Source organism: Aspergillus nidulans, chromosome III (assembly GCF_000011425.1).
Source record: "Aspergillus nidulans FGSC A4 chromosome III".
Taxonomy (NCBI): Eukaryota; Fungi; Ascomycota; class Eurotiomycetes; order Eurotiales; family Aspergillaceae; genus Aspergillus; species Aspergillus nidulans.
Window position 1 is genome coordinate 1,958,452 of NC_066259.1, and position 26,942 is coordinate 1,985,393.

A 26,942-nucleotide genomic window follows, 5' to 3' on the forward strand; every position below is an offset into this window, starting at 1 on the left:
ATTGTGGAGTCCAACTTTTGGCATGGAGTAAAGAATTTTTGGGGTCTTTTTCGCCTTCGTTGTGAGAAGAGAAAAAAACCCAATCGGAGCCACTGGCTGTAACAGCTTGACTAAGACGAAGGCAACTTTCTAGCAGAGAAAAGACCCAAACAGTGACACCGTATTACTCTCTTTTTTTTTTTTTTTTTTTTGCGTAGTTCCACTGACAGTAATTTAATACGCTGGTGAAGCAACACTGCAAGTCTTGCGGACTAAGCCTTTCTTGCCTCCTCTCCCTCTCCCACAAACCTTCCTGCTCTCTTTTCTTCCACTCTTCATCCTCCTTAAACCCTCTTCCCCTCCAACTCAATAACCACAGAAGTGTTTTTCGTTTCATCATCCGACCTACATATCATCCCTTTCTTTTACTGATTTCCTTTTTTTTCGCCCCTTTTGTACTTCATAGAGGGTTAGATCTAGGAGATCACCTTGTTTCTGTCATTCACACACTTTCACTTGCCATCTGATTCTTGTGTTCTATTGCTTGATAGAGCCTTACGGGAATCCTTGCTTTGGTATTCTACAGCTCTCTTTTGCCCAAAACCGCGAGGAAATATCGACTGTTTTCGGTCCTTCGGAAGCGAGAGCACATACGCACTTTTTGAGAAGCTCACTTTCCCAACTTTTTACGTTGTACGTCTTTTATCTGGTCTCCCGTCTTTCGCGCTTCTTCTAGCTTACTCGTGGTGGATTGAGTTAGTTCGTGAAATACCGCAGAAATGGCCGACGGCTTGAATATGGGAAGCCTTACCCTCAACGATTCTCAGCATGCGCCTGCGCCTGGAGGTCCCCCCTCTGGAGGCCGTGCTGCCTACATTCCTCCACACCTCCGCCAGCGCCAGGTTAACGCCAATGGGGATGGCGCTTCTGCTCCCCCCCCTGGTCCTACAGGGGGCTCATGGGGCGGTCCTAGGTATGTGTGCGATAGTCGGTCTACACCTTTATTTTCATCAGATCCCAGGTCAGCTCACTAACCGTCACCTATACAGAGGCCCCCGTGGCGGCAACTGGGCTAACGCCAATGCTCCTGACTTCAACCCCCGTGGTCCCAATGGTAACACCAACACCAACTCCGGCTGGACTGCCACTGAAGCCGGTCGTCCATTATTCAACCCAAATGCTTACGGAAACCCAGGTCATGGAGGCGGCTACGCTGGTGCCTCAGCCCGAGGATCCGGAGATGGCCAGTGGCGCGACGGCAAGCATATCCCTGGTCCGCCGAACCCCCGTCTGGAGCGCGAACTCTTCGGTGTTCCCAACGACCCAACCAAGCAGAACACTGGTATCAATTTCGCCAACTATGATGATATCCCCGTCGAGGCGTCCGGTCACGATGTCCCCGAGCCCGTGAACACATTCACCAATCCTCCTTTGGACGACCACCTCATCTCTAATATTGCCCTCGCCCGCTACCAGACCCCCACCCCTGTCCAGAAGTACTCGATCCCTATTGTCATGAACGGCCGTGATCTGATGGCTTGCGCTCAGACTGGTTCCGGAAAGACAGGTGGTTTCCTCTTCCCCATCTTGTCTCAGGCTTACCAGAACGGTCCTGCCGCCCCCCCTCCTTCGGCAGCTGGCCAATTTGGTCGCCAGCGCAAGGCATACCCAACTTCGCTCATTCTGGCTCCCACTCGTGAGCTCGTTTCCCAAATTTTTGACGAGGCCCGCAAGTTTGCTTACCGCTCATGGGTGCGCCCTTGCGTAGTCTATGGTGGTGCTGATATTGGCTCTCAACTGCGCCAGATCGAGCGCGGTTGCGATCTCCTCGTTGCTACACCCGGTCGTCTTGTCGACCTCATCGAGCGAGGCCGTATCTCTCTAGTCAACATCAAGTACCTCATTCTTGACGAAGCTGACCGCATGTTGGACATGGGTTTCGAGCCCCAGATTCGTCGTATCGTGGAAGGAGAAGATATGCCCAACGTTAACGACCGCCAGACTCTCATGTTTTCGGCCACCTTCCCTCGGGATATCCAGATGCTGGCCCGTGACTTCCTGAAGGACTACGTTTTCCTGTCCGTCGGTCGTGTTGGGTCCACCTCGGAGAACATTACCCAGAAGGTGGAATACGTTGAGGACCACGACAAACGCTCTGTTCTTTTGGATATTCTCCACACCCACGGCACTACTGGCCTCACTCTTATCTTCGTTGAGACTAAGCGTATGGCTGATGCTCTTTCCGAATTCCTCATCAACCAACGTTTCCCCGCCACTGCCATTCACGGTGACCGCACTCAGCGTGAGCGTGAGCGTGCCCTTGAAATGTTCCGCTCCGGTCGCTACCCGATCCTTGTTGCTACTGCTGTCGCTGCTCGTGGTCTTGATATTCCTAACGTCACCCATGTTATCAACTATGATCTTCCTACCGATATCGACGACTACGTCCACCGCATTGGTCGTACCGGTCGTGCTGGTAACACCGGTATCGCCACTGCTTTCTTTAACCGTGGCAACCGTGGTGTCGTCCGTGATCTAATTGACCTGCTCAAGGAGGCTCACCAGGAAGTTCCCTCTTTCCTGGAGAGTATTGCGCGTGAAGGCAGCGGATATGGCGGTCGCGGAGGCCGTGGAGGTCGTGGCCGCGGCGCTAACGCCACTCGGGACATGCGTCGCATGGGCGGTGGCATGGGTGGCCCTCCTTCGTATGGCGGCGGTAGTGGTTTCGGCGCTCCAGCGAGCAACTACGGTGGTGGTTATGGTGGTGCTCCTTCTTACGGCGGCGCCGGCTATGGAGGTGGCTACGGCGGTGGTGGCTATGGCAACCCGTCTGGTTCTACTGGACCTTCTTCCTGGTGGTAAACGATAGGTTGTGGTTTTGACGCGGCCGCTGGGTCTGATTGGCTCCTTTTTTTTTTTCTTTTTGTCTCTTACCTCCCTGGTGGTTACGGGATACGATCAGAACAAGTCCGGAGGTTGTTACTCCATTAGTGCATCTCGGGACCGGCTTTGTCATGACTGCGACGACTCATTTAGAATCTCTTTTTATTTTTCGTTGATCCCCCTTGAGCAATTTGCGGTGTTATTTGCTACTTCACGCATTTTTCAATCTTGCTTGTTGTTCCTCCGGTTTTTTTTTTTTTTTTTTTGTTTAGACATGGCCTTCGATGTGGTCTGGGCTCGTTGTTCGACTCTCGATTGTTTCAAGTCGTGGTCGAGGGTTCTCGAGCCAGCGTTGCATGAACATCATAGACTGCGTTGACTTTCTCCTACGACCGCTTCTACCAGATACCCATTTCGTTCTCAGGTGGCCATATGGAGATTGATGACGCGTGCCGAGCAGGCTATCCGACTTTTTCGTGTGAAGCGAAGTGCATTTTATGATTTTCCTCTGCTTGGTGCTACAGCAACTGCATCGACCGTGTCTTACATAGAGTTGTTTTTATCGATTTCGGTTTCCTCTCAAGGGGGAAGTGTTCGTTTTCTCGCCATTGGTTTCATTCGCGAATGTGGTTCCTATTGTTTCTTTCGAAACCATATCTCCTTCTCTGACCTAGGTCATCCTCATGTTCAACTTCTAATGGGTCATTTCTGGCGCAGTGAAAGGCTTGCGGGACAAAAGATGACCTCTACGGAACCAGGGCCTCGTGTGTTCTCTTATTTCTCATTTTATTTTCTTTTTCACGAGAAGACCTAGGGCCTTCTTCGCCGAGTACTGGTTTCTTCACATCACGTCTACAAAACAGTGGTATACGAAATCATGACGGATGGGTGATAGAAAGAAGGGATTCTTTGCATTATATCTGGCGTTAGCTTGCTGCTGGTTCCACCAAAATCTACAGGTGTCTTGTGGAGGCTGACATTGAACGGAATCTCTCTGATGTTTTGATCATTACTCGGATCCGTGGAGGCTGCTGGGAGCTTCTTCGCTGGCACTATTCGTGGTTGAATGGCGTAATTTATCATTGCATGTCAGTCGCGATTTGCCGAAGACGGCTTGCTATGGAACTGGGTTTCGAGAAGGAGCTAGTCGCAATTTACAAAAAAGTTTGACGTTTGACGAGTTGTCTTTGAATGCTGTAGTATGTACTGTATGTAGCGCAGATCATACGCAGGGAGTAAGTAAAAGCCTCTTGTGAATTGGCTGAGGATCCGTGCACGAAAATTTACTGTATCTCGGCGTACTAGCCGTAAAATTCGCATGGCGTTGATGTACCATAATGAATTTGGAGCGGCTGTACGGGACTTTTTGAGTAAAGGAGAGTCGCGTTCCAACGACTCACGCAGCAATCCTAGCTCACGCTCCAAGCTCTTCTTCACTCTCCATTACCCCTTTCACCCATCTCCTTTCATCTCGTTCCGCCATCTTTTTCTCTCTTTCCCTTTTCTTCATCCCTGATTGGCCTTTACCGCCATTATCCTCCTCGCTCATTCGTCCATCGATTTAATCTACTCCATCCGCTTTATAGCAATTCCGATTTCTGCCCTGCCCGTTGACCTAGTCCAGGACGTGTGGTTGAAAACGTCGCTAGAAAGCATCATACGTTAACTTTTAACGAAATATTCAATCCTTCTTACATCAACGCCTCCGCCGCTCAATACGTAATGGCTGATGTCGAAAGCGCAGGCGTGGACGATTCGTTTGCGCAATCCGAACCTCACGATGAGCAACAAATTCACAACATGACTGTCGGCACGAGACGTCAACCGAATGGGACGATAGGTTCAGTCTACTCTGGGAACAAAATCAGGCATTTAAAAAAGGAGGACGGTATCCCTCTGTGGCGCAAAGATATCCAGTATCAGTTTCTTAAGCTCGTCTTTGAAGACAAGACGCCGGTCTTCACTCGTTGGCCAGATGGACAGAAAAATATGGATTTTGCAGATATTTACATCGATGCTATGGCTAGGAGCAGCAAGACGAGCAAGATTCTCAAGGACAAGCTTCAGAGCGATAAGCAGGCGGCGATCAATATGGCCATGGTTTGCCTGTTGGTCAATTTTGGACGGATGAATACGACCCTCAACTGTATGTTGCCGATGTCTACTGCTTAATTATTGATTATTTGGCATGGGACTTACCTTGTTCGATGTCAGTCTTTCCCGAAATGCGTGCTCAGCTGCGAACCTACCACTCAATTCCTTCGTTACAAGCGCATCAGGACCCGAACGCGTACAAGCAGTTACAAGACGCCCCCCGCCTTAAGTCCATCCTCAAGGGTGCGTCTGAGGATGTGGATCAACCAAATACTCTGGATAAGATAAAGCGCGAAAACGTTCCCCGTACCAATCCGGTAAACCTGATATTCGTCCTCGCACAATATGCGCCTAAAGTGTCTGAGATGCATTTCTTCCCGCCCCGTGATTTCTTTGATCTCGTCATGCGATCAACCTTAAGCAGCAAATCTCGGGCGAAGGCCTTCCTTTGGCTCATGTGGTGGTATCTGGAGAGTGACTTCTCCCGCGAGGCTGCCCTCAATAATCCCTTCGGTCCAGGGTTGGAGGGCGAGGGAACCGGAGGTCTACCGATCAAGGTTCCCTCTTTTGAAATCCTCACCGAAGAGCAGGCGAATGAGGAGAATGTTGACACTCAATCCGAGATCGAATACGGGGAAGAGAAGCGCTTGGAACGCAAAAGTAAGCCAACATCTCACCGTGTGTCTCCACAACGTAGCTGACATTGTATCTAGGGATTCTAGAGGAAGAAGAGCCAACCCCTAGAGCACCCAAACGTCCCAAAAAGAGTATGTTTCTGCCGATTCATCAAGAGCTCATACTAACGGTATATCTAGTGCCGTATTGGGAGTTCCAATATTTGAAACAGATGGAGCCTGGTATGTTGCGCTTCGTCAATCCACATACATGCCATGCTGCGTCACTAACATATTTAGGTACTAAAATCCCTTCTCGTCAATTCAGCAACAAAGGGGATGCATACAGGGCAGCGGCGGACTCCGATGATCTCATCGAGTTTCGAAATCCTGATGGATCTATCCGCTCCACTCTGAAGATGCCTAGGGACGAAGATTACGCCTACCAAAGTGGCAGTCTTGATGGCCCATCGCCGCGTATTGTATTGAGGACAAAGGCAGAAAACACCCCCGATGCCGCGTCCCCAGCACCTCCAGGTTCAGGCTATCCTATTTTGAACCGGTTCGTTACAGAAGCTTCCCCACATCACCAAGGTTCAAGCCGACGACCCCGCCCACTCACCCAACACCAGTTGGCTGTCGAACGAAACCGAAGACAACGCATTGAGTACATATTGGCCAAGCGGAAAGGGGAAGCGTATCGCTTACTTCGTGCGAAGAGACTAACTGAAATACCTTTTGCACGCTACGGGCGCTTGCTGCAGAACTTACCTGATGGTTATGACACGGACGATGATAAGTCCTGGGGAAAGGGAGGTCTGTTGCCTAATCCAGAGGAAGAAGAGGATTTTGGCGAGTGTGCGAATTATTTCTTGTCGGTCATCCGCAAGGCATCTAGGCGACTAGACCGGTGGGACTATGAACATGCCAACGGACCGAGAAGGGACCGCAAAAAAGAACGAGAAGAACGCCAGAAGGCAAGAGAGGAAGCAATGGACTTTGACGGCGATGTAGACGGAAAGGTGTCATCTCGAAGCAGCAGAGCCCGAGCCCAGCGTAACGCTAAGCGCAAGCTCGCTCGGGCTGCGGCGGCGGCGTCGTCCACTCCATCGGCTTCGACTCCCAAAACAGCTGCAGCCCGTTCCAAAGGCAACCGAAGCCGGAATCCGCGCGATGAGAAGGTCGCTGCAGCAACTTCTCTTGGCGCCAACACTGGGCTGGAGACACCGAGTCGAGATGATGCCCTCTCTCCAGTACAAGGGGACTTGGAAGGGGAGGAGAGTCTTGATGACATTGACCGGGAGCTTCTGGGCGAAGGTAGCGGCGATGAAGATGACATCCCGCCCCGTGGACTTGAACCCTCGCGGCCCGCCGAACTAGGGTATGACGACAGCTTCTTAGGCGGAGACGCCGACGATGCTTTGTCATCCGATGAAGAGGAGGAAGAAGCGGAAGATGAGGAACTTGACGAAATGGATGTCGAGGGTGACGATAATTTATCTGCACCCGGCGGGGAAGGTCGCTACGCGGCAAGCGATGTTTCGGGGCCCGAGATGGCTAACGGCAAGCCGGGGTGGAATTGAGCACCGGAAATGGGCCCATTCAGGTCTCTACCCCTGCCGTGACAGACTGCAATGCGTTCTCTTTCTTTGTTTTTCCGAAGCTGCCCTTTCGAAAAGCTGGAGTCCCTTGTGTTGGTTGCACCCAGCATTGCACTAGCTTTGCCACCGGGGTCAATGCCTTATTCGTTACTTCTTAACCAAACCCTGTTATTTTTCTATTTAGATTTATAGTCAAGCGTCTCAATAGAAGCCAATACACCCCTGTGCCTGGCCCAGAATAACACCGTTGGGCCAGGTGGCACAGCCGAAAGAAACAAACCCTCTTCCATATTTTGTAATGATTCTGTATAGTGACCTAGTGTGGCTTGCCGTCACACGGGTCGTCCAAAGAATGGATATTCAGCAATTGAAAATCAATTTCATGACGTCCAGCAGGCTAGCGTTTGGAAAAGGCTAAAATCTTGCAGTGATCGACACAACAAAGAAGCTGAGTGAAAATGACTCTCGACGCTCGTTGGCCGCGTGTAGCGCATGACCTGGATTGTTTGAACTGAAGAGATCTACCGAGGCGCTCAGCAAAGCTTTATCCTCCGCATAACCTACCGTAGTAATCAGAGTTCTGGAGACGACCATTCGCCTTTTCAGCCAGGAACGCATTGACTACCAGCAACCTTCAACTGTCTACCTGATCCGGTATTACTCGGTACAGTACTAATGCATTTCAGTTTGTTAGCAGACTCCAGCCCGACAACTGATACTTAAATCGTGACCTCCCCCAGTTGCTTTTGCATGTGTTAATGCTCCACTCTTAGCGACACATTTCTCCTCTTCTCTTCTTCTACTTTGAGACTACTACCATAGCAAACCTTATGAGATACTGTAGCTACTATTAGACGTTGAGTCAAACAGTCTCGTCCTTTGTCTCCTACGGCCAGTTATCGATTAGGACGTCCGCCGCCGGTAGCAGCAAACTTTCATTGCTCAACAACTCCACCCCGGCCTCCCGCTTCCGCTCCGGTCTCCGTCCCTTTTTTGCTCTTCAGCTTCTCGTCCACCGATCACCCTTCCCAGTGCTTTATTCTTGCCAGCACGTCTATCCATCATGTCTGACGACGAAGCCCGCGTCCTTCGCCCGCGTCCGCAGCGCGTGTTTCGCGTCAATGACTCCTCCGGATCGTCTACTCCTGCAGAACCCTCAAACATGGACACCCTAACTCCCAAAGAACCTGGCTCGGCCGCCATCAGTCGAAATGGGTCTATAATGAACCTCACATCGCCGACACTGTATGGTATCTACTCTCCGACAGCCTTTGAAGGTACTCGCGATGAAGACAGTGCCTGGGGAACAGAAGCAGACGTACAGCCTTCCAGCCCAGACATCCCCAAAGTTCAGCCAACGCTGGCCCGAAGCAGAACTGAGTCTGCTGCTGTTCTCCGCACCCGGTCGCGTCTCAGCCACGGTTTGTTCCGTGGCGTTATCCTGCCTCAGACGATCAGCGGCGCGCTACTCTTTGCCTTCGGCGTCGTTTACGGTATTATTACCATTCATCTGCACGAAAATCACTGGATCACCCCGGTCAAGCTGGAATATACTCATTTCTACGGGTCGTGGGAATATTTGGGATTCTGGGGCTTTACTGGTGTTGCCATTGGGAATGTGCTTCCCTGGCTGGATTCGTATCTAGGCGGAGCTATCGCACAAGAGAAGCAGTCGAGCAATGATTCCGCGGAGCTTGCTCTCTCCTGGTCTGCGGTTGTTCGTAGCGTTGGAGCTTTTGTGGGAATTGCATTTGCCATGGTAAATTTTCCTGTTATATGGACATTATCCAAACCCAAGAAGCTAACATATGTTTCTGTTTATTCAGCGTCGCACCCCCTGGGAGTCCACAACCCAAGCATCTTTAACACTAGCCCTGGCCAACCCTGTGCTGTGGTATCTTATCGACCGCACCAAGACCGGCTTCATCTTATCGACAACCCTCGCTATCGGAGGAATGAGCCTCCTGCTTGGTCTTAAGCCTGGTCTAATTCCAGCAACAGAGGGTTCAGCACCCGTTATCCCCTCGCTCAATGGGGTCGGGCCAGAAGCCACACCAGGGGCAAGACTCACCCAGGAGAGTATGGCGGTTCGGACGTGGATTGCTAGTGTTCTCTTCTGCGCATGCGTATGCTTTGGAAACATTGGCAGGCAGCTTGCGGGAGAGTCTCGTCGTGAAACTATGAAGGGCTGAATCCAGGTCCAGCCTTTCAGTCTTTTTTTCATCAGAAGCGAATAAATGTCTCCAGACAAGGCTCTCTGTCCTGTTACTCTTTCATTTTGATATATGCCCTTGATACCGAGTTTGGAAATTTGAAGACATCAAGCAGCATACGTCCGTCACGGCCGGAATATAAACCCAGCCAAAGGCGGAGTTTAACAAAACGGTACACTACGCTACAGGGTGATTCATAGAATCACAGCTTTCCAAAGTCTGTAGAACCAATCATTGCAGTCCCTCCCATAGAGCCTTATGGCCAGGCAGACACTGCACCCAAGATCGATACTCTGCATTGCAGTCTGTCTCCATTCTATATGACGATTTCCGTACTTCATAGGTCCCTATCTAGAAGATAGTTTCCTTTGTAGGAACGCTTTTGAAAGAATGTGAATTTTGCGTTGTTCATGTAAAAGAAAAGAGAAAAAAGTAAATTGGGAGGAATTTTCGGTGCTCGTTTTTGTTTGCCGCGCAGTGGTCTGTGCGCGGTGCATCACGTTATTTCACGTGATGATGCTATTGGCGAGTGAATAACGTCAATGAGACTTTTCTTTGTCAGCCGCATTATGCGCACATGTACTCTTGAGTATTACTTCAGATTCGAAATGTAAGGGCTCCGAAAGCGGCGTGCCCCGCGATGGCAGGAAAGAGGGAATAAAAGCTATTTTCCGCGAAGGAAGACATTTAAAAAAAATGCAATCGACTCATCTTCTTCTATCACAGTGGCTCTAAGCATATACTCTTCGCCATATATTTCATTGTGAACAGTTCGTCATCGAAAAATTGTACAATTGAGGGGTAGATCAGAGTGGGGGAGCTCCTGACTGTCCCGATCTTTTTTGCCTTTCTTTTTCTCTTGATCGGCCCTGTCTGACTTCTCTTCTCCCTCTGGGGTTCAGAAAATTGCCGTCAATTTTCAGGATGTCTCAGCAAAAGTCAGGTAAGCCATTGAGCTTTTTCGTCACCTCCATCATTCTCGGGTCTTTCCTAAGCTGCATTTGGAACTTCCCCAGCTCTCTTCCAAGTATAGACTTGGGTCTTGTTTCCCCACAGTCTACATTTCTCTGGCTTCACTGCTGTGTAAATAAAGAAATCCTTGACTGATTCGAATCATTTTCTCTAGCTATTCTCTCTGTCTACGACAAGACCGGTCTTCTGGACCTGGCAAAAGGCCTTGCCAAGCACAATGTCCGCCTGCTCGCCTCCGGTGGTACCGCGAGGATGATTCGGGAGGCAGGATTCCCAGTTGAGTGCGTTCTCATTCACCGGCATCCGTGTATTCGTATAAGTGATTTGGGTTGTCGATTCGATTAAGGATTTACTAGCAGCTATATGATTATTCCAGAGACTGACGGACATCAGAGATGTTTCAGCTATCACTCACGCACCTGAGATGCTGGGTGGTCGTGTAAAGACCCTCCACCCTGCCGTCCACGGCGGTATTCTTGCCCGTGATATTGAGTCCGACGAGAAGGATCTGGCCGATCAGAACATCGCCAAGGTCGATTTCGTTGTCTGCAACCTGTACCCGTTCAAAGAAACCGTCAACAAGGTTAACGTCACCATCGAAGAGGCTGTTGAGGAGATTGATATTGGCGGTGTGACTTTGCTCCGTGCTGCGGCTAAGAACCACTCCCGCGTTACCATTCTCTCGGATCCCCAGGATTACCCCGAATTCCTCAAGGAACTCGAGGCAGGTGAGATCACCGAGACCAGCCGCCGATCCTACGCCCTCAAGGCCTTCGAACACACTGCGGACTACGATACTGCCATCTCTGGCTTCTTCCGCAAGCAATATGCTGGGAACGGCGAGAAGCACCTCTCTCTTCGCTACGGAACCAATCCCCATCAGAAGCCTGCGTCGGCTTGCATGCCTCAGGGCAAACTTCCTTTCAAGGCACTCAACGGCTCCCCCGGCTATGTCAATCTTCTAGATGCTCTCAACGCGTGGGCCCTCGTCAAGGAGCTCAAGCAGGCTCTCGGATACCCGGCTGCCGCGAGTTTCAAGCATGTGTCGCCGGCTGGTGCCGCTGTAGGTGTCCCTCTTAGCGATAAGGAGCGCAAGGTCTACATGGTCGACGATATTGCCGGCATTGAGTCCTCTGGATTGGCTCAGGCATATGCTCGTGCTCGGGGTGCAGACCGCATGTCCAGCTTTGGTGATGTCCTGGCTCTCAGCGATGTTGTGGACGTCACCACCGCCAAGATCATCTCCCGCGAGGTTTCGGACGGTGTCATCGCTCCTGGATACGAAAAGGAGGCGCTCGAGATCCTGTCTAAGAAGAAAGGTGGCAAGTACCTTGTCCTTCAAATGGACGACTCTTACGTGCCTGCCGGTGAGGAAACCCGTACTGTTTATGGTGTTCAGCTTAACCAGCACCGCAACGACGTTGTTATTTCTCCCTCCAAGACCTTCAACACCATCATTACTCCTAAGGATCTCAAGACCCTCCCCGATGCCGCTCTGAGGGATCTCACCGTGGCTACCATTGCTCTCAAATACACCCAGTCAAATTCGGTCTGCTACGCCCTTAATGGTCAGGTTGTTGGTCTGGGCGCTGGCCAGCAGAGCCGTATCCACTGCACTCGTCTTGCAGGTGACAAGACCGACAACTGGTGGATGCGTTTCCACGAACGTGTCTTGAATATCAAATGGAAGGCAGGCACCAAACGTGCTGACAAGAGCAACGCCATTGACCTGCTGTGCTCAGGTCAGACTCCTCGTAACGAGATTGAGCAGGCCGAGTACGAGCGCGTCTTCGAGGAGGTGCCTGCGCCATTCACACAGGAGGAGCGCGAATCCTGGCTCAAGCAGCTGAGCGAGGTTGCAGTCTCCTCGGACGCTTTCGTAAGTCCACCAACAATGTCTTCATGGTCTCTTACTCACTTTCCATCCCCCAGTTCCCCTTCATCGACAACGTTTTCCGCGCCGCCCGCTCTGGTGTCAAGTACATTGCTGCTCCCAGCGGTAGCCAAAATGACGGTCCTGTCTTCGAGACCGCGGAGAAGCTTGGCATTACCTTCGTCGAGCAAGGAACCCGTCTCTTCCACCACTAAACTCTGTGTCCGGTCAGGTCACATTTCTAGACTGTAGTAGCAAGGTAGTTCACGTACAGAAAAGGAATACCCACGGCTTTAAATACCTTGCCTTACCTTTATAGGACATGTTTGTAACGATTTTATTGTTTCGACCACCTCGAGGATCACAAAATGGATATTTATTGATTGAGGTCTTCTGATTCGCTATTAAGATGTGGTAGACCATGGTGAGATGGGAATTTCCCTTCATAAAACTGTAATATGAAACTGGTCAGCCAGGTGAGCTACTAGCAGTATATTCTAATCAATGCCGAGTTACTAGCTTCTACCAGGAAGCTTGAGCGAGGTTCATTGCACAGCGCAGGTAGATCTTGAACTAGGGAGGTCGCTTCATTAGAGCTGTCTTTGGTATCGTGGGTTGGAGAGCTGGATGTGGAGTGCTCCTTGCTTAAGCGACAGACATCACTTCTTCTAAGGTAGCGGAGATTTTAGTGAAAATATCCACTAGACTAAGTCTACATGATAGAACCAAGGAACTTTAGTAGGTAAGAAAGTGAAGTTCCCTCTAAGCTTTGCATATTCTAGCGTCTGCGCTGTTCGCTAGTAACCGAATTCACGTCGTAAACCGCAAGTATATATCTGAATTTCAGCCTTGATTTCGCATTCAACATCTCAGCAGAGCGGCCCTTCGAAGTCAATGTATACTTAATCTCATCCCCCGCAAGAGGTCAACGAATTGATACATAATCTTTTCCTGGACTACCTCGTACCAGCACCGTCGTTTGATTGCATTCAATTAGAGTCGGGTATAGTTCTTGGCTCGTGGACTCAGCTCCATCGTTTCAACTTCACAGCTGCAACACTAGTCATCTCGAGAAGCTCAGATATCCTGCACTTCCTCCTATCGTCTAGTTCCAGTGAAACGAAAATTCCGATTCAGTCAACCTCTCGAGTCACCGTTCGCTTAACTGGCATCACTAGCTCAGGTACCGGACAGGTGCACGTGACAGCGGGTAAGCGACACCTCAGCAACCTCCTGAGGTCACCTTCCCGCTTCCCCAGTGTTTCCCTGCTAATCAACACCTCTTGTCTCCATTCCTCAGTACACTTCCTTTTCTCCTCTTTCTTCTTACCCTCCCTTCGCCGACCTTCAACTCGTCCCCTTTTACCATACACCTTCCTTGTATTTGAGTCGATTGATTTGCGTGGCGTTTTGGGTGGTTAGGTCGTACTGCGGCCCTTGTAAATATGGCTCCTCTTCCCATCAAATTCACGGAGCTCATTAATGTGAGCCCCTTTTCCCCTGACAGCTTCTATAGAGGTAAATAGAGATGCTAACGCGTGCTGTCTGTTTTACAGTTGACGAATGCTGAAATCGCGGTATGTGTTTCTGCGCTTTAGTTCCATGGCCTCCGCTCCGGACCGTCGACGCTACCGTCTCAGCTCTAATTCAGCTGCGCCCCTTGCTTGTCTACTTTACTAATGCAACGTCCATCCATAGCCGGCGTCGATTGGTTTCAATACGTGTGTAAGTTTAGAGTCGCGTCTGCTACAGCTTATTAGCGGCTTTGGATAGACACTGACATTAGTACATCATACAGACTCTAGAATCGGATCACTTCGTCTGCGTCCGCCAAAAACTCGATGACGAGGATAAGCCCCAGGTTATCATCCTTAATCTAAAGAACAACAATGAGATTATCAAGCGACCTATCAACGCGGACAGTGCGATTATGCACTGGTCCAAGAACATCATTGCTCTCAGGGCGCAGGGCCGGACAATCCAAATCTTCGACCTCTCAGCTAAGCAGAAGCTGAAATCCGCGGTCATGAATGATGACGTTGTCTACTGGAAGTGGTTCAGTGAAAGGAGTCTGGGATTGGTGACGGAATCCTCAGTCTACCACTGGGATGTTTTCGATCCCACCCAGGCTCAGCCATTGAAGGTCTTTGATAGACTTCCGAACCTTAGCGTACGTACTGCCACTGAAGCAAAAGCGGAAACCTGGTTACCGGGACTGATGATATCTTATTCTAGAACTGCCAAATCATCAACTATCGAGTAAACGACGAGGAAAAGTGGATGGTTGTTGTCGGAATCAGCAGTCAGCAGGGTCGTGTCGTTGGTTCAATGCAGCTATACTCCAAGGAGCGTGGGATCTCGCAGTTCATCGAAGGACATGCAGCCTCTTTCGCTTCTATTCGAGTTGAGGGCTCGCCCCTGGAACATAAGCTCTTCACTTTCGCGGTGCGGACTCAGACCGGTGCCAAGCTGCAGATCGCCGAAATCGACCATCAGGAGCCTAACCCCAGGTTTCAAAAGAAAGCAGTGGAGGTGTATTTCCCCCAAGAGGCAGTCAACGACTTCCCAGTTGCGATGCAGGTGTCTCGAAAGTACGACATTGTTTACCTGGTCACCAAGTACGGTTTCATTCACCTCTACGATCTAGAGACGGGAACCTGCATTTTCATGAACCGGATATCTAGTGAGACAATATTCACGACCGCTCCCGACTCCGAATCTGCCGGTCTCGTTGGCGTCAACCGCAAGGGTCAAGTATTGTCTGTTAGTGTCGACGAAAACAACATTATTCAATACTTGATGGAAAATCCAGCCATGTCCGGTCTCGCTGTCAAGCTGGCTTCTAAGGCAGGCCTTCCGGGTGCCGATCACCTCTACCAACAGCAGTTCGACAACCTGCTTGCTCAAGGTAACTACTCTGAAGCAGCCAAGATTGCTGCAAATTCCCCTAGGGGATTCCTGAGGACGCCAGAGACAATCAACAAGTTCAAAAATGCCCCACAAACTGGGCAAATGTCTGTTATCCTCCAATACTTCGGTATGCTACTGGATAAGGGGACACTTAACAAGTATGAGAGTCTCGAGCTTGTTCGCCCTGTCCTCCAGCAGAACCGAAAGCACTTGCTGGAGAAGTGGATGCGTGAAAACAAGTTGGAGAGCTCAGAGGAACTGGGTGATATTGTCCGACCTTATGACATGAACCTAGCCTTGAGCATTTACCTCCAAGCGAATGTCCCTAACAAGGTCATTGCGGGTTTTGCTGAAACTGGTCAATTCGACAAGATCCTTGCATATTCCAAGCAAGTCGGATATCAACCAGATTACACACAGCTCCTCCAACACATCGTTCGTGTGAATCCGGAAAAGGGTGCTGAGTTTGCGACTCAGCTTGCCAACGAAGAGTCTGGCGCACTCATCGACCTTGACCGCGTTGTGGATGTTTTCCTTTCCCAGAACATGGTTCAGCAGGCCACTTCTTTCCTCTTGGATGCTCTTAAGGATAACAAACCTGAACATGGCCACCTTCAGACACGCCTCCTCGAGATGAATCTTGTCAACGCTCCGCAGGTCGCTGACGCCATCCTCGGGAATGAGATTTTTACACATTACGACCGTCCCCGTGTTTCCCAACTCTGCGAGAATGCTGGTCTTATCCAAAGAGCCTTGGAAAATACTGACGACCCTGCCGTCATCAAGCGCAACATTGTTCGCACGGATCAACTCAGCACCGAGTGGCTGATGAACTTCATTGGCCGTCTTTCTGTTGAGCAGACCCTCGACTGCATGGACACAATGTTGGAAGTCAACATCCGCAATAACCTGCAAGCTGTCGTTCAGATCTGCACAAAGTTCTCCGACCTTCTTGGACCTAGTCGTTTAATCAGTCTTCTAGAGAAATATCGCACCGCCGAAGGTCTCTACTATTACCTTGGAAGTATTGTGAATCTTTCTGAGGATCCCGAGGTACATTTTAAGTACATTGAAGCTGCGACTGCGATGAACCAGATCTCTGAGGTTGAGAGAATCTGCCGTGAAAGCAACTACTACAACCCTGAGAAGGTGAAAAATTTCCTCAAGGAAGCTCGTTTGACCGAACAGTTGCCGCTCATCACTGTATGTGACCGATTCAACTTTGTGCACGACTTGGTCTTGTACCTCTACCAGAACCAACAGTACAAGTCGATCGAGGTCTACGTGCAGCGTGTCAACCCCTCACGCACTCCTGCGGTTGTTGGCGGGTTGCTCGATGTTGATTGCGATGAGAGCATCATCAAGAACCTTTTGACCACCGTCGACCCATCTGTGATTCCCATTGATGAGCTCGTTTCCGAGGTCGAGACCCGCAACAGGCTCAAGCTCCTCCTACCCTTCCTTGAGGCCACACTTGCCACTGGTAATCAGCAGCAGGCGGTATACAACGCTCTCGCCAAGATTTACATCGACAGCAACAACAATCCAGAGAAGTTCCTTAAGGAAAACGATCTGTATGACACTTTGGTTGTTGGAAAGTACTGCGAGAAGCGTGATCCCAATCTTGCGTACATTGCTTACCGCAAGGGACAGAATGACTTGGAGCTTATCAACATCACGAACGAGAACGCTATGTACAGGGCGCAGGCTCGTTACCTTGTTGAGAGGGCGGATCCCGAAATATGGTCTTTCGTGTTGAGTGAGAACAACATGCATCGCCGTTCTCTCATTGACCAGGTTGTTGCCACTGCTGTTCCAGAGTCCACTGAACCCGACAAGGTCTCTGTTGCCGTTAAGGCTTTCCTTGAGGCCGATCTTCCAGGTGACTTGATTGAGCTTCTCGAGAAGATAATCCTTGAGCCGTCGCCTTTTAGCGACAACGGTAGCTTGCAAAACCTGTTGATGCTTACTGCTGCCAAGGCTGATAAGGGTCGCCTCATGGATTATATCCACCAGCTCAACGAATTCAGCCCAGATGAGATTGCCGAGATGTGTATCTCTGTCGGGTTGTATGAAGAGGCGTTCGAAATCTACAAGAAGGTCAACAACTACATTTCAGCTGTCAATGTTCTTGTTGAGAACATTGTCAGCATTGACCGGGCACAAGAGTTCGCCGAGCGTGTTGAGCTGCCGGATGTTTGGAGCAAGGTTGCCAAGGCTCAGTTGGACGGCCTTCGTGTCTCTGATTCCATCGAGTCTTACATCCATGCCAATGACCCATCCAATTATAATGAGGTTATCGAGACCGCGACTCATGCCGGCAAGGACGAGGATCTCGTCAAGTATCTGAAGATGGCCCGCAAGACACTTCGGGAGCCAGCCATTGATACTGCCCTTGCCTTCTGCTATGCTCGCCTGGACCAGCTCGCAGAACTTGAAGATTTCCTGCGGTCAACCAACGTTGCTGACATTGAAGCTTCCGGTGACAAAGCTTATGAGGAGGGCTACCACCAGGCTGCCAAGATCTTCTACACCAGCATCTCTAACTGGGCTAAATTGGCCACCACTTTGGTACATCTGGAAGACTACCAAGCGGCCGTTGAGTGTGCCCGTAAGGCCAACAGCGTCAAGGTTTGGAAGCAGGTCAACCAGGCATGCGTTGACAAGAAGGAGTTCCGCCTTGCCCAGATCTGTGGTCTCAATCTCATTGTGCACGCGGAGGAGTTGCAAGACCTTGTTCGACAGTATGAGCGCAACGGGTACTTTGATGAGCTGATTGCTGTGCTTGAAGCTGGTCTGGGACTGGAGCGGGCACACATGGGAATGTTCACCGAACTGGGTATTGCTCTATCCAAATACCACCCTGATCGTGTCATGGAGCATCTCAAGCTCTTCTGGTCTCGTATCAACATTCCCAAGATGATCCGGGCCTGCGAGGAGGCTAACCTATGGCCGGAGCTTGTTTTCCTGTACTGCCACTACGACGAATGGGACAATGCCGCCCTTGCGATGATGGAGCGTGCTGCTGATGCTTGGGAGCATCACTCTTTCAAGGACATCATCGTTAAGGTTGCTAACCTGGAAATATACTACCGTGCCCTCAATTTCTACCTGCAAGAGCAGCCGCTGCTCCTCACCGATCTGCTTCAGGTGCTGACCCCCCGCATTGACGTGAACCGTGTCGTTCGCATCTTCCAGGCGTCAGACAACATTCCTCTGATCAAGCCTTTCCTCCTGAACGTCCAGTCCCAGAACAAGCGGGCGGTCAACGACGCAATCAACGATCTGCTGATTGAGGAAGAAGACTACAAGCTTCTCCGTGACTCAGTAGATAACCACGACAACTTCGACGCTGTGGAACTTGCCCAGCGCCTGGAGAAGCATGACCTCATCTTCTTCCGCCAGATTGCAGCGAACATTTATCGCAACAACAAGCGCTGGGCCAAGTCGATAGAATTGTCAAAGCAAGACAAGCTCTACAAGGATGCCATCGAGACGGCAGCCATCTCGGCCAAGCCCGATGTTGTCGAGGAGCTGCTGCGCTACGTAAGTTTTCTAGTCTTCTTTCGATTCACTTGACGGTTTGCTAACTGCGTAAAGTTTGTGGACATTGGCAGCCGCGAATGCTATGTTGGCATGCTGTATGCTTGCTACGATTTGATCCGTCCAGATGTGATCCTGGAGTTGTCATGGCGCCACGGCCTCCAGGACTTCACAATGCCTTTTATGATCAACTTCCTCTGCGAGCAAACACGTACGATAGAGATGCTGAAGAAGGACAACGAGGAGCGGAAGGCACGAGAGGTGACGCAAAAGAAGGACGAGGACAACACGCCGATTCTAGGCGGATCCAGGCTCATGCTGACGCAGGGTCCAGCAGCGCCAGCACCTCCTGTCTACGGACAAGCGAATGGGATAACGCCGCAGGCCACGGGGTTCCGTCCTTTCTAAGCTCGCCTTGTCTTTTTGAGGGGTAGATTTTCTTTCCGCAAGTGTATTTCACTATTTCTGATATAATCGCGATTCTCCAATGTGTCTTGTGACCTTGGGCTCACCGCCAGAGGTCGTCTTAGTAGTTAATACCATTTCCCGAATTGGTGTATAACGCGGAGCGTGGAACAATTGCAATAATTAAGAGTAACCAAGCGTAACCTTGAGACGGGTGCCAAGGTGATTTGCGCTGCAATAATTGTCATGGAGCCCTGCTGGGCAGAATTGCGGATAAACACCGAGCCTTGACCGAGGCCAAGGGAGAGGACCGCAGAGGCGAAGCGAGCGCACTATTGGATGGAGAAGTCGTAGTGGGATCCATGGATGGTGGATGACAGATTTCTGGGAGGTTTCCGGTGTGATGATCTGGGAAGGGAGATGCAGTCTAGACGGGGTTGGGAACTCTTGTCCCGTCTTGGAAGGAAGGAAACTGTGGATATGGGAGGGCGAAGCAGAGTAAGGGACAGGATCACGAGACCTGTTCATGAGGTACGAACCAGGCTGGATGCATCGTGGATCTCTTCTAGCGCGACTCAATCAAAACTGGGGCACAATGCCAGACACTCAAGGGTTGACGGCTGGAGGACCGAGGCCCGGAGCATAGCACTCCTACTCCGGCCTTTTTAAGCAGTTTCTAAGTGGTGGGAGACCCATCCGGTTTCCTCTTCAGGACAGCGTGAGGACAGCGTGACTGCTAGAGGCCTAGAGGCCGTTTGACATTCTTATGATCATTTACAGGCATGGGAAGGGAATGGAGAATATTAACCCGAGGGCCCGAGGTAGAGAGACGTGCAAAGAAGCTGAAGTTCCTGAAGAACCCGAGATGCTCGGTTATTGTAGGCTGTTGAGATACAAACACATGAGGGAGGTGTGCGAGACTGCGGAGTACAAAATATAGGCAATAATCGAACCAGCATGCGCTCATGGCGGAGGAGAACAGGCCGGACCAAAGAGAAAAAGAAACGAGGACTCGTTGAGCACTGTCCGGTGTGCCGGTGAGCAACGACCAAGAATTATTTACTGTAGGAAAGACTTTCTAGATCTGACTGAACTGCCTGAGTATCAGTGATCGCTGCCCCTCCTTCGTCATAATCACCTGCAAGACGGGGCCTACCTACTACTGTACTACGCCCACCCCTCCGCCTCGCCTCGAGGTCCAGCCCTCTTCAATCGCTCCCTCCCAGCCTTTATCAGATCCCATTCGATTTTCTTCGATATCTTCCTCTTCTCTCTCTCCCATCCCTGTTCTGCATCTACCAATTGATCATCCCGCTGCTTCCGCTACTTCCTCTCTTTTCCGGCTTGCAACCGGGAGTTTTTCTTGCTTTCCGCCGTATAGCGTCAATCCCCGTCTGCTCCGCCGGGAAGTCCTCTCCCACAAGGTGACTCATTCCTGCTTTTTTTCTGGCTTCTTCAACTAATGGTCCATATTTATTGAAGACCTCTAGACCCGATCTTTTCCAGACCGCTTAGATCTCTTCCCCTCCCTGTCAATCTGATTGTCCCCTTCCCTGGGCTCTTGTTCCCTCTTCCCCTCACCCCGCCCTCCCCCTCCTCACTTCACATTATCGCCCGTCATGGCTTCCATTGTACCACACAATCAGCCTGAGGAGGCCGTTGATGAGACCGAGTTCGTTGATGACCACCACCATGCTCATCACCGGGACTCCGTCCACCACCGTCTGCGGGCCAATTCGGCCATCATGCAGTTCCAGAAGATCCTCGTCGCCAATCGTGGTGAGATTCCTATTCGTATCTTCCGAACAGCCCATGAGCTATCCCTTCAGACCGTCGCCATCTTCTCCCACGAGGACCGACTTTCAATGCACCGCCAGAAGGCTGACGAGGCCTATATGATTGGAAAGCGGGGCCAATATACTCCCGTTGGTGCATACCTGGCAATTGACGAGATTGTCAAGATCGCCCTGGAACATGGGGTGCATTTGATCCACCCTGGTTATGGTTTCTTGTCAGAGAACGCAGAGTTCGCTCGGAAGGTCGAACAATCGGGGATGGTCTTTGTTGGGCCGACCCCTGAGACGATTGAGGGACTGGGTGACAAGGTCTCCGCCAGGAGACTGGCCATCAAGGCCAATGTCCCGGTTGTTCCCGGTACTGAGGGTCCTGTTGAGCGATTCGAGGAAGTCAAGGCGTTTACTGACACCTACGGCTTCCCCATCATCATCAAGGCCGCCTTCGGTGGTGGTGGCCGTGGTATGCGTGTTGTCCGTAACCAGGCCGATCTGCGTGACTCTTTTGAGCGTGCTACTTCAGAGGCTCGCTCAGCTTTCGGTAACGGCACAGTCTTCGTCGAGCGTTTCCTTGACAAGCCCAAGCACATCGAGGTGCAGTTATTGGGTGACAACCACGGCAACGTCGTCCACCTCTTCGAGCGTGACTGCTCTGTCCAACGTCGTCATCAGAAAGTTGTTGAAATCGCGCCCGCAAAGGATCTCCCTCAAAACGTCCGGGACAGCATCCTTGCAGACGCTGTTAAGCTGGCTAAATCCGTCAACTACCGCAACGCCGGTACTGCCGAGTTCTTGGTCGACCAGCAAAACCGCTACTACTTCATCGAAATCAACCCCCGTATCCAAGTCGAGCACACCATCACAGAGGAAATCACCGGCATTGATATCGTTGCTGCTCAGATCCAGATTGCCGCTGGTGCTACTCTCGAGCAGCTCGGCCTGACCCAGGACCGTATCTCCACCCGCGGTTTCGCTATCCAGTGCCGTATCACCACCGAGGACCCCGCTAAGGGATTCTCTCCGGACACTGGTAAGATTGAGGTGTACCGTTCCGCCGGTGGTAACGGTGTCCGTCTTGACGGTGGTAACGGTTTCGCTGGTGCCATCATTACTCCCCACTATGATTCCATGCTGGTCAAGTGCACTTGCCGTGGTTCCACTTATGAGATAGCGCGCCGCAAGGTCGTGCGTGCCTTGGTCGAGTTCCGTATTCGTGGTGTTAAGACCAACATTCCTTTCTTGACCTCTTTACTTAGCCACCCCACCTTTATTGACGGCAATTGCTGGACCACTTTCATTGATGATACTCCCGAACTTTTTGCCCTGGTTGGCAGTCAAAACCGTGCTCAGAAGCTGCTCGCTTACCTGGGTGATGTTGCCGTGAACGGTAGCAGCATTAAGGGTCAGATTGGTGAACCCAAACTCAAGGGCGACATTATCAAGCCCACTCTCCACGATGCTGCTGGCAAGCCCATCGACGTCTCCTCCCCATGCACTAAGGGCTGGAAGCAGATTCTCGACCAGGAGGGTCCAGAGGCTTGGGCGAAGGCGGTGCGTGCCAACAAGGGATGCTTGATTATGGACACCACCTGGCGTGATGCTCACCAGTCCCTGCTCGCCACCCGTGTCCGTACCATTGACCTGTTGAACATTGCCCATGAGACAAGTCATGCTCTCTCCAACGCTTACAGTCTTGAGTGCTGGGGAGGTGCCACTTTCGACGTCGCCATGCGGTTCCTCTACGAGGACCCGTGGGACCGTCTGCGTAAGCTGCGCAAGGCTGTTCCTAACATTCCCTTCCAGATGCTGCTCCGTGGTGCCAACGGAGTTGCCTACTCCTCCCTTCCTGATAATGCCATCTACCACTTCTGTAAGCAAGCCAAGAGGTGCGGTGTTGACATCTTCCGTGTTTTCGATGCTCTTAACGACATCGATCAGCTCGAGGTTGGTATAAAGGCGGTTCACGCCGCTGGCGGTGTTGTCGAAGCCACTGTCTGCTACAGCGGTGACATGCTAAACCCCTCCAAGAAGTATAACCTGGAATACTACCTCAAATTGGTTGATAAGATCGTTGCTCTCAAGCCCCATGTCCTCGGAATTAAGGATATGGCTGGTGTACTGAAGCCCCAGGCTGCTCGCCTTCTCATTGGTAGTATCCGTGAGCGCTACCCCGACCTCCCTATTCACGTCCACACTCATGACTCTGCCGGTACTGGTGTGGCGTCCATGATTGCCTGCGCCCAGGCAGGTGCTGATGCTGTTGACGCGGCCACTGATAGCCTTTCTGGAATGACCTCTCAGCCCAGCATTGGTGCCATCCTTGCTTCTCTTGAGGGCACTGAGCAGGACCCCGGTCTTGACAGCGCTCAAGTTCGGGCTCTTGACAGCTACTGGGCCCAGCTCCGTCTGCTTTACTCGCCTTTTGAAGCTGGTCTCACCGGGCCTGACCCTGAAGTCTACGAGCACGAAATTCCTGGTGGTCAGTTGACCAATCTTATCTTCCAGGCTAGCCAGCTCGGTCTAGGCCAGCAATGGGCCGAGACCAAGAAAGCCTACGAGGTTGCCAACGACCTGCTTGGCGACATTGTCAAGGTCACTCCTACCTCCAAGGTCGTCGGTGATTTGGCTCAATTCATCGTGTCCAACAAATTGACGCCTGAAGATGTTATCAACCGCGCAGGTGAGCTTGATTTCCCTGGCTCTGTCCTTGAGTTCCTCGAAGGTCTCATGGGCCAGCCGTACGGCGGTTTCCCCGAGCCTTTGCGTTCCAAGGCCCTCCGTGACCGCCGCAAGCTCGACAAGCGCCCTGGTCTTTTCCTGGAGCCCCTGGACTTGGCGAAGATAAAAAATGACCTTCGTGAGAAGTACGGCTCCGCCACCGAATACGACGTGGCTAGTTACGCTATGTACCCTAAGGTCTTTGAAGACTACAAGAAGTTCGTCCAGAAGTACGGAGACCTTTCTGTTCTTCCTACCCGCTTCTTCCTGGCCAAGCCTGAGATTGGCGAGGAATTCCATGTCGAACTCGAAAAGGGTAAGGTACTGATCCTCAAGCTGCTTGCCATCGGTCCTCTTTCCGACCAGACTGGCCAGCGTGAGGTCTTCTACGAAGTCAACGGAGAGGTTCGTCAAGTCTCCGTCGACGATAAAAAGGCGTCCGTCGAGAACATTGCCCGCCCTAAGGCCGATGTCACCGACAGCAGCCAGGTCGGTGCTCCTATGAGCGGTGTTGTAGTCGAAATCCGTGTCCACGAGGGCTCCGAGGTCAAGAAGGGTGACCCGATTGCTGTTCTCAGCGCCATGAAAATGGTATGTTTGTGTCTTTCCATTAGAGTTCTAGGCTCTTCGCTAATCATGCACTAGGAAATGGTCATATCCGCTCCGCACAGCGGCAAGGTGTCTGGATTGCTGGTTAAAGAGGGCGACTCTGTTGATGGGCAGGATCTCATCTGCAAGATTGCCAAGGCTTAATAATGAAAATCTGAAGGGAACATACGTTACCGGGATTGACGGCTGGATCTTTTGACTCTATTTCTACTTTCATAAATGAACGGAGGAGTGGTTGCACGGCGAAGACATTTGAACAGGGATACTTTATCGTTGGTTAGAGAAAGCTAGTGACCACGGATATATGTCTATGGGTTTTGGGCCTCTAAGGCTTCTTTTTCTGCTCTTTATGTTGTTTGTTTGTTAGTTTAGTTTTATGATATGATGATCAACAAACTCAGTTCATGATACATGAATGAACCTATAGACTAAATGATATCAGTGGTTCATCCTTAGTAGTTATGTTTGATTCGTCGACATGGTAAATATCTACATATAACGCCGCAAATTTAACCCCCATATATCCACTATATATCTCGCTAAAGGGTATTTTTGCTACTTTTCATGGAGGCAATCTCTTAAAAAATTAGAAAAGGGGGTTTTTGAGGTTTGTAATTCATAAAAAAAAGAAGGCCATGGGATGACCCGGGATCGAACCGGGGACTTCTAGATACCTAGAACAGGCTTAGGATGAAGTTTGATCTTCAGTCTAGCACTCATACCAACTGAGTTATCACCCCATTGGTTGATCATAGCTCATTGCTTTCAAAATTCATACTGAGGCTTTTATACCGGTTCCGCTAAGGAACTCTAAGCCGCATCGTCATAGTGAGTACCGCAATTGTTTTCTAACTACCTTTCCTACTAGAACAATCCTCTGAAATTACTCAAGAAACTTTCACTAGCCATGCCTTCCAGTCCGCCGCCGGACGGCGGCAACGCCAACAAAACCTCAATAAAACCCGTTTCCCTCTCGCTGGGATCCTCAAAAAAGTTACCCATCAAAAAACCCGTGTCTAGCCACACCCTTGCGCGCCGGCCACATCATAATCTGCCATATCACCATGACTCTGACTCCGATGATAACGGTGGCGATAGCGAGCCTGCATTTCAGTCTGTTACGGGCTTCGACACTCTCACGGGCAGGACGTTAGACGCATCCGGTGCGGAGGAAAAGAAGCCGTTGACGATTCCTGTGGCGAGCGGTAATAACTGGCGTGATCGGCCGGGTGTTATTCGGAGGTCGAAGGGAAAAAACTTACTGCCGAAGGAGGTACAGGCGTTGCAAGAGGCACAGAGTAAGGGAGAGGTCCCGGGGGACGGGGATGCTGTGGGGCCGAGTATGCAGTATGGGTTGAGCTTTGCGAAGCAGCCTCAGAATGATGGTGGTGACCAGAAGATGGAAGATGCGGCGCTGCCGGCTGTAGAGGCCGCTGAAAAGGCGAAACCGCTTACGGAGGATGAGATTGCGTTGCAGGCACTTGTGAGAGAGAGTAGAGGCGAGGTGGAGGGGAGGTCGGATCTTGTCATAGAGTCTACGCGAGCGGGAGAAGGGGAGGCGGAGGAAGATGTCAACGAGTTCTATGACGGTCATAACAGCGAGACGAGATCTTTCCGGGCAGATGTTGCGGCGAGACCTGAGTCCGCGACGCTGGAGCAGTATAATACCATCCCTGTGGAAGAGTTTGGCGCTGCTCTTCTGCGTGGTATGGGCTGGAAAGAAGGGCAGGCCGTTGGGAAGGGAAAATACGGCAGCGCAGACCCCAGCCGGGCATCAACGCCTCATATTCCTGCTCGTCGGCCTGGCTTTCTAGGAATAGGAGCCAAGGATGTCTCTAATGGAAAGGCGGAGGTTGAACTTGGTGCCTGGGGCAAGGCAGCTATGCGCAAAGGATCCAAAAAAGCTGGGGAGGCCACAAAGAATGGTGAAGGAAATACAGAGGGCATTTACATGCCTGTGCTCATGCGTAACAAGAAGACTGGTGAGATGATTACGGAGGAAGAACTCGCGGCTATGGCGAAGGAAGCTAAGAAGCGAGACGATAGTGAGGACTGGAAGGAGGAGAGGGACCGGAATTCTGAACGCAGCGAGCGTGATAAAGACCATCATCGGGACCGTGACCGAGATAGAGACAGTCGGCGTCTGGAGTACGATGACACTTATCGGTATGAGAGCCGGCGGAATGGTTCATCACGGAGAGACAGGAGTCGGTCAACAAGTGATCGGCATTCTAGGCGACGAAAATATGAGGGTGACGATGGCGATAGGCGAGACGATCGATATTATCGTGACCGAGACCGCGAGCGTCGTTCAGACCCCGTTAGAGACCGAGATCGGAACCGGGATCGAAAGAGCAGATATTACGATGATGACAGGAATAGTTCATGGTATTCATCATCGACTGCCTCCAGCAAGCAGCGGAATCGGGACAGAGACAGGGACCGAGATAATGATCGTGATTCCCGTCGACGGAAGTAGATGGAAGAATATCGCACTCCGCTTAGGACAAATACTTCGTCCTCAGTTTATTGTTTGTTACCTTACGTATAACGATGAATCTCAGCATTTCATCTTGGATATCCCCAAACTGCCAAGTAATGAGTACATGCTGCTCCACGTCTAGCAGCTTGAATAAACTAGGAAACAAAACTTTTTATAGACCTTGATGTAAATGCAATATGTACTCCTTTGACAAACACCCATAGGTATATACCGTGTCGATCCGACAGAAACA

At 51.0% G+C, this 26,942-nt stretch overlaps 7 protein-coding genes across 7 annotated transcripts, besides 1 other annotated feature; all 7 read left to right on the forward strand.

Moving 5' to 3' along the window:
* Positions 1-26,942: part of a sequence feature (contig 1.77 1..132523(-1)) that runs on past both edges of the window.
* Positions 329-2,841, forward strand: ANIA_10557 (DEAD/DEAH box helicase; the record flags this gene model as incomplete). The annotated part of the gene is made up of 3 exons (XM_050611725.1): positions 329-672; positions 740-952; positions 1,029-2,841. Exons 2-3 carry the CDS (start codon positions 759-761, stop codon positions 2,839-2,841), a joined length of 2,007 nt encoding a protein of 668 aa, XP_050467719.1. The 5' UTR covers positions 329-672; positions 740-758.
* Positions 4,585-7,153, forward strand: ANIA_10560 (putative INO80 chromatin remodeling complex (Ies1); the record flags this gene model as incomplete). The annotated part of the gene is made up of 5 exons (XM_656978.2): positions 4,585-5,008; positions 5,077-5,616; positions 5,670-5,723; positions 5,772-5,813; positions 5,871-7,153. 5 exons carry the CDS (start codon positions 4,585-4,587, stop codon positions 7,151-7,153), a joined length of 2,343 nt encoding a protein of 780 aa, XP_662070.2.
* ANIA_04465 (INSIG family protein) lies at positions 8,235-9,363 on the forward strand (the record flags this gene model as incomplete). The annotated part of the gene is made up of 2 exons (XM_656977.1): positions 8,235-8,930; positions 8,998-9,363. 2 exons carry the CDS (start codon positions 8,235-8,237, stop codon positions 9,361-9,363), a joined length of 1,062 nt encoding a protein of 353 aa, XP_662069.1.
* ANIA_04464 (purine biosynthesis protein purH) lies at positions 10,301-12,616 on the forward strand. Its single transcript, XM_050611726.1, has 4 exons — positions 10,301-10,327; positions 10,511-10,637; positions 10,750-12,235; positions 12,289-12,616. The coding sequence occupies exons 1-4, from the start codon at positions 10,309-10,311 to the stop codon at positions 12,442-12,444; spliced, it is 1,788 nt and encodes a 595-aa protein (XP_050467720.1). The 5' UTR covers positions 10,301-10,308; the 3' UTR covers positions 12,445-12,616.
* Positions 13,675-19,153, forward strand: ANIA_04463 (clathrin heavy chain; the record flags this gene model as incomplete). Its single annotated transcript, XM_656975.2, has 6 exons — positions 13,675-13,713; positions 13,786-13,806; positions 13,928-13,954; positions 14,028-14,399; positions 14,465-18,685; positions 18,740-19,153. 6 exons carry the CDS (start codon positions 13,675-13,677, stop codon positions 19,088-19,090), a joined length of 5,031 nt encoding a protein of 1,676 aa, XP_662067.1. The 3' UTR covers positions 19,091-19,153.
* ANIA_04462 (pyruvate carboxylase pycA) lies at positions 20,707-24,663 on the forward strand (the record flags this gene model as incomplete). The annotated part of the gene is made up of 2 exons (XM_656974.2): positions 20,707-24,189; positions 24,244-24,663. The coding sequence occupies 2 exons, from the start codon at positions 20,707-20,709 to the stop codon at positions 24,349-24,351; spliced, it is 3,591 nt and encodes a 1,196-aa protein (XP_662066.1). The 3' UTR covers positions 24,352-24,663.
* Positions 25,115-26,783, forward strand: spp2 (spliceosome ATPase-activating subunit SPP2; the record flags this gene model as incomplete). The annotated part of the gene is made up of 1 exon (XM_656973.2): positions 25,115-26,783. The coding sequence occupies one exon, from the start codon at positions 25,115-25,117 to the stop codon at positions 26,684-26,686; it is 1,572 nt and encodes a 523-aa protein (XP_662065.1). The 3' UTR covers positions 26,687-26,783.

Bases quoted from the DNA above. Each gene is read 5' to 3' on its own strand.
- ANIA_04464 (XM_050611726.1), top strand. The intron at 10,638-10,749 runs GTGCGTTCTCAT...GACGGACATCAG, and splicing joins GAGGCAGGATTCCCAGTTGA to AGATGTTTCAGCTATCACTC. The intron at 12,236-12,288 runs GTAAGTCCACCA...TCCATCCCCCAG, and splicing joins CAGTCTCCTCGGACGCTTTC to TTCCCCTTCATCGACAACGT.